The following is a 6,915-nucleotide window of genomic DNA, read 5'->3' as shown; positions in this document are numbered from 1 at the left end:
AAAAAAAACCACACTTTTTTTTGGTAGTTGCCTGTTTATCTTTTCTCTCCAGCAAACCCCACTTTTTCTTCTTCTCTTTTCCTTTCCGGAAAGGATACGTGTACGTAAGACTGAGACGTAGATTCTAATTGTATTCTTCACGGAAGACGAAACGTTTTCATTTGCTTGTGTACACATTGAATGTGACCTTCAAGACCATGCTAATCAAGGGAGTCTGTGCGATAGCGGCGACACACACTACAGTCCCACTGAAATTTTATTAACTTTTTTTTTAATAAACTAGAACTAGAAAAAAAAGTGGAAGGAGCAGACCATAAGAGCGCCATCAACAGACAGGGGTGGGGTGGGGCAAAACTGTTCTACCTAACCTAACATCAGTGGATCACAAAACTGACACACGCACGATGTTGTAGCAGCACACATGAAGCATCGCGTGTCTTCACCACGCTGTGCTCGATACACTTCATGACTTCATGGCTTACTTACACAAATTACACACAAATTTGAGTGTGCGTGTAAGTGTAAAGGGGGGGGGGGGGGGGGGGGAAATGTCTAAAAATGTCAAAGCAACAACTCTTTGGCATCCTTACCTCTTTCATCTTGTCTGACAGCGTCAGACAGGTCTCCTGGATTTTCATAGACCCCTCCCATTTGCTCGGTGCCATCGTCATCATCATCATCATCGAGCTCACCATCCTCTAAGATCTCCCCATCCTCCGCCTCACCACTCTCATCTAAAGAAACAGCAGAGCCGGGTGACTCTTTCTTTGACTTCGATGTACTCCTCCCTGAATATTGACCCTCTTCATTCCCAAAGGAAGTCACTCCAGGAGGCTCCTTCATGTCCGATAAATAATCCGCACCACGATGAGACCGTCGAGACTGAGAATTACTGCTGCGACTAGACTTTCTCTTGCTGTGGTGCTTCCTACGAGAACTTTTTTCACTTTTTTCAGTCACTGCCTGATCCAGCTGAGACTCACTGGCACTGTCCGAGCGAAGTCGCTCAAGACCACGCTGCTCTTCATCCGACCCCTCAAACTCCTCAGGGTTCTCCTCGTAACTTGTAGACCTCTTGTGGCGCCGGCGTCCACTACTGTGGTGGTGCCTCCGGTGGTGATGTCGGTGCTCTGAGCTGTTTCGGTGTTTTCTCGACTGTCCATCCTTCCCCTCCGGAGACTCCTTCAAGGTGGGGCTGTGAGGGATGGGAGACTCCGACACAGCTTCACCCTCCTCTTGAATTGTTCCCTCCATGGGTTCTTCACCCACTTCATCATTCACGTTAGGGGTAGGAAGATCTAGACCATCTCCTCCCTCTATGGAAGACATATTGTCACTTGCTGCCATGTTTCTCACATCAGAACATTTGCTTGCTGGTACTCACTGAGAAAGAAGATGGGATTATATGATTATAATATAAGAATACTCAACAGGTCACTACTTTTTGTAAGCAAGAAATTCAAATAAAACTTCTTGATTTGTGACAATTTATATTAATGTCCTAGAAAGCTGTATTCATCAAAACACTTCGCTCTCTGTGTCGGAGAGGGGGTGGGGTTTTAACAATCCTTATTGAAACACAGAATGACTTCTATTAAATCCAAAGGCAGTTGCCCACAGAACACTGGACTGCTGAGCTAAAATGTCACAGAAGAAAAAGATACATTTAGAAACAAATCAAATTTGTAACTTATGTATAACATGTTTTGGTAAGAGTTTTGAGGCACTTGCAACACAATAAAGTCACATTCAGTGCTGAAGATTAGGTGTTACAGAGAGTAAAAGAAAGAAGGGAGATAAGGAGGATAGAATAATTTAACGGGAACAAAGGAGCAAGCCACACCAGAGCACCCGCCAACCACCCACTAATATATTTCAGCTTCTTTACCTTAAAACTTTTTTTACTCTCACAAGCTATTCAATAAATAATAACACTCTTAAAGAATCCCTTAGTTCTCTACAGAAACTGGAGTCATGCATTAAAAAATCTTCTGTTTCTGAGTTCTACACTCACCCAAAAATTTGTTAGTGATTTGTTCAAGAGTTTTATGCATGATGACAGTATTTTATAAGCAGGATATCATACAAAGTAGCCTAATCAATGTCGAGTTTTCAGTGTCAGTCATCTGAATTTCAAGAAGAAAAAAAAACAAGCAACATAAAAAAGGGAAACGATTCTACAAAAACACCACTGGTTTGCTGAATGGTAAAGGAAGCTTATTAAATATTAGATAATATTATCTTAGATGATGAGGTGGTTTTTCTGTCAAAATGGTGTTTTTTACACCCCCATTAACACAATTATCTTCGTCATATGGATAAGATAGTAAAACACGATGTACGGATAGGGTTAACTGTGGTTGCCCATAGTCTTTATCATACTATCTTTCTAAAATGTGAAGAATACCACCGGGGGGTACAAAATGACCCAAGGGCGTACAGATAGGGTTAAATAACACAAGCCTAGTTTGATGATGCATGACTTATGTCGGAGGCACTTTCCTTGGATTTAGATGCTTCATGTTAAGAACTTCCTAAGCCACACCTTACTCTTACTTGGGCCTTGTTCACAGTAAATTTCAGAGACAAAAGTTCGGCCTTGATAAAAATAAAAAAGAGTTGCCTGATCGATCTGATAATAACTGATTCATACCGAGTAAGTGACAGCTTTCCAACGGCTATTGAATTATTATAAAAGATGTACAAAAAGAGAAGAGAACGTACAGCATTATTCAGCCCTTGAAGTAAAATAACATTCGTAAGAAACTAGATAAACCTGTTGTGCTCTCTAACCACCCGCTTTTGACTGCTCCAACTGTGCATTGGAAGGACGATAGCATAAAAAAACCTTTTTTTTCTGTTTTTTTTGTTTTGAGGGGGGGGGGGAATCTAAACGTTTATGTTAAGCAATCCTTGTGCCTGATATATCCAATTTGTGCTTCGATTAGTCTTTACTATGATTTCACCCTACTTAATCTAGACATGGATCATACCAGTATCAAAAGTGGAGCGTCGCCCCATAGATTAAACCATGATAGACCATGCCATACATAAATTATTAAAAGATAGAAAGAAGGTTAAGGAGGCAGATTAGGATTTTTCAAAGATTTAGACCATCACAAATACAAAGTAACAACTAATAAAATAAAACAGTTCAGCACATCCATGCTATTTCACAACTGATGGAGTTACAACTTGGGCCAGCCCTAGTATTAACTAGATCTAGTAAGTCCATCTTTCCTACTCACTCCTCACACCACACATTGACAACACCCCCATAAAAAGTGACTGTCAGAGTTGGGATGAAAGATTTGATGGGCATGGGATGAACAGTTTTTAAGATGTGTTCCTTTCAATAAAACATGTACGCTAAGTCTAAGGTGGGAGGAAACTGGGGTAAGGTCGAGGAATGTGTAATAAAACGAGACTAGGAACTGGGAGAAGGAAAGAACACTAAACAGTCAGGATTGACACAATACTTTCGTCAGTAGAATGATGGATCAGCAAATTGTAACACGGTATAAAATTTAGTCCACAGCTGTTGTCATGTGATCGCGAGCTACGACCATAGTGTGTTTATCTCTACCTCTCCTATTCCTTCTCTAACTCTTGTCATAGTCCTTCGCGAAAATAGATCTTTCAAAAAGCATTGGAAAGTAACTGGAGATTCGTTATCTTTCGTGTTTATCAAGTAGCCTAGCCTAGGCCTTGTGGCTTGTGGTGTTCCCATTTCACCTAATGTGGGATTACACCCTCCTTCCAAGGTTTCAACTCACAGGCATTAAACTTACTAACCAAACTACGGACATAGAGAACTGTGTTCACCATAGTTAAAGTAAAGCCGACAACTTGTCATACAACACGTTCTCAAGTACAAGAGTAGCAACATGTTTTACGCCAAGGGCCCCACAACGACAGCACGATAAAGTAAAATAACTGCTCAGGCCACGTAAACCACAAAAAGACCGGACTGTGTGGCATGGCCTGAGTAAAACCACTAGTCTAGCCCTGCTCCACAAAGCGTCACGCAGGAGCGCATGGCGCGAGGAAGGCGCAGCAGCAAAACAAGCGGGTTAGGAGCTAGATCTATTTTTAGACTTCGATCGCCAGGGCTGGCCAGGGCCAGGTCGGCCTTGCCTGAGCCTGTGCGCCTGTGCTGTGAGAATGCCCGGCAAAAAGAATCATGCGATGGAACGCTTTCGCTCTATTTTTTTCCAACTCAGAACTCGGAAGCCTCTGCCTGGCGGATAGCGGTCTGAAGTCAAACAAACCATTTTTGGAATTTTTCTACTGATTTCCTGAGTTGGTACAGGCCAAGGTGTCAAGCTGCATTCTACTAAATCCATACAATGTATGAAGACAAAATTAATGTAGGAATGCACAGGACCAAACATTTACACTGAACGCCTAGTACAGCAAGAGGCGAGGTTCTTTACAGAGAGACCGATTTCACGTATCAATTACACAGACCGGTAGCAAAATATGTACGGACAACCGTATACTTTTCTAAACTATAAATTACTTTATTACATTTCCAGTAAACCGAGCTCATGGGTGATAGATCTAGTAAACCGCCATTCTGCGTTGGCGTGCTGCCGGTGAAAGACCGAGGGAGAGAACACAAGATAGCCTGCTATCTAGATCATTGCATTTATTATCTAGTTCGAATGTCGCTCAGAAATCAATTTGAATGCATACACGAAAGATTGCAAAATCGTGAAATTGGGTTGTAATAATACGGCGAGTCGAAAACTATGATGAAAGACGGCAGACATTTTTGTTTTGAATACCATTTTTTTTTAAAAATAGTATGTATAGGAAATTGTAGTACGAGGAGAAGAACACGTAGCAAACAACGTATTATTACATCCATGCACGTACATGTAATATAATGTTACATGATGTATACTAGAACATAAACTACTTTGGTGGGTGGTTGGCGGGTGCTCTGGTGTGGTTTGCTCCTTCTTTCCTCTTAAACATCTATCGTCCTTATCTCTCCTTCATTTTTACGTTTGTTGTTACTCTCTTGTAACACCTCTAATCTTCGGCACTTATATGACCTTATTGTGTTGCAAGTGCCGTAAAACTCTTTACTATTAAACTAAACTAAACTACTTTTGGAATAAAAGCGCCCAACAACAACCTGTACAAAATGTTGACCTGCACCATACACTGTACGGTACGGCAATCGGTTTCGTGTCGCCTTGTTTGGGTTTAGGCAACTGATTAGCATAACAACAGCTGTGCATGATCTAGCTTTGGCGCGAGTAGCACATAAACGCGATAGTGGTCTTTTCTTGCAAAAGCAGGACAAATATTGACAAAAACAAAAAAACAACAGTGACAGAAAGTGGCGTTATTATTGGCGCCCTCCAACCACCCACAACACAACAGACAGATGCCACGGGAGTCAAAGTATGATGCAAACTGGGAAAAGCACATAACGTGGTTGTTGTTTGGTTTTGTTTAGTTTTGTTTTTTGTTGTTTTGTTATTGTTGTTGTCGTCGTTGTTTTGTAAGAGTTTTACGGCGCTCGCAACTGCATAATAAAAGGTCATATGAGCGCGCGAAACAGAAGATTAGAGGTGTTACAAACACAAAAAAGGAGGAGGAGAGAGAAGGACGATAGTTTTTGAAAGAAAAAAAAAAGCAAACCACACCAGCGCACCCGCCAACCACCGACGCACATCACATCAACAACACATCGGTCACTCAGTGATGAAGAAAAAGCAAAACAGAAACAACAGAAGGAGCGAAGAAAACAAAAACTTTCCAGAGGCGCCCCCTCACCCTAGAGCGCTAGTTGAAGGACGCCACTGGTTATTGGTTGTTATTCTCGTCGCATTTTGAGTTCTCCCCCCCCCCCCCCTTCCCCATTCCCCTTTCGTAACACTGTCCGCCTCCTCCCTTGCTTCTTTTCTCTGCACTGAATGAATGACCGTCATGATTTCTTTACCCAAACTAAAGCTTTTTTGCTCAATTAAAAAAAAAAAAACCCCAAAAAACAAACTCGTATGGTACTATAAGAAGTCCGAGGAGGGAAGTTAATGAGGTAGTAGTAGGTCTACGTTGTCAATACATGTATCATGATGGGGATGCGCAAGTTCAAGGTGGAGGGAAAAGGGAAAAGGGGTGGAAGTGGGGAAAGGGGAGGGTGGGGGGTGGTTCAAGCTAAAGAAAAGGATGAAATGGTAATCACATGGTATACGTATAATATAATAAACACAAAAAAGGAAAAGAGGGTGTATTTTGATCTTGCTCAGGAAAAAGGGGAAGTGAAGGGTTTGTTGTTTGTTTGTTTGTGTTTTGGTTTTGTTTTGGGTTGTTGTTGTTTTGTTTTGTTTTGTTTTTTTTTGTTTTTTTTTGGGGGGGTGCTATGCAGGAAAACCACACAAATATTTAAGTGAAGACGGAAAGAGGTCAGACGGAAGCAATGAATAGAATCTATGGAGAAATATTACGTACAGAACTCGTGACACGTGACAGCATTTTCCTATGGGGGTATTTTGTCCAAACTTTCACCTCAACTACAATCTGTAATCCTTAAGAACGTTGATTTCATTACTCTTTAACTTTAAAAAACCGCGACACATCAGTCATCGTACCCTGAACAAGGAACAATGCAGATGGTCTAGAAGAAAACCTGACGTTAAAAAGGTATGAGGTATGAAGTATCACATCAAACTCACTACCGCTATCATTGTATTACATTGTATTATTGTTTATACTTCTTATTGACACCCCAATGCTCCAAGATGGCACAACGTGTACATTTATAACATTCTATCCATCATGCACTCTGCTGCCTAGACGCTACTGCTGCACTCTCTCTCTTCTCTTCTCTGTCTCTCTCTGTCTCTCTCTGTCTCTCTCACAGACAGACAGACAGACAGACAGACAGACAGACAGACA

At 41.4% G+C, this 6,915-nt stretch overlaps 1 protein-coding gene across 8 annotated transcripts in view; it reads right to left on the bottom strand.

Moving 5' to 3' along the window:
- The window catches only part of LOC101854514 (neurogenic protein mastermind), a 31,069-nt gene that overhangs the window by 18,874 nt on the left and 5,280 nt on the right, over positions 1–6,915 (bottom strand). For 3 of the 8 annotated variants that reach the window (XM_005104391.3, XM_005104392.3, XM_005104393.3), the window contains exon 2: positions 591–1,383. In XM_005104391.3, the coding sequence (XP_005104448.1) occupies positions 591–1,347 (757 nt within the window). In that variant the 5' untranslated portion in view covers positions 1,348–1,383. Of the gene's footprint in view, positions 1–590; positions 1,384–3,479; positions 3,504–3,586; positions 3,727–3,776; positions 3,978–6,915 lie in introns of those variants that run through there. The other 5 variants (XM_013085918.2, XM_013085917.2, XM_005104394.3 and 2 more) reach the window with 5 other exon arrangements.

Source organism: Aplysia californica, unplaced genomic scaffold, assembly GCF_000002075.1.
Source record: "Aplysia californica isolate F4 #8 unplaced genomic scaffold, AplCal3.0 scaffold00418, whole genome shotgun sequence".
Classification (NCBI taxonomy): domain Eukaryota; kingdom Metazoa; phylum Mollusca; class Gastropoda; order Aplysiida; family Aplysiidae; genus Aplysia; species Aplysia californica.
This window is presented reverse-complemented; position numbering and strand designations above follow the sequence as displayed.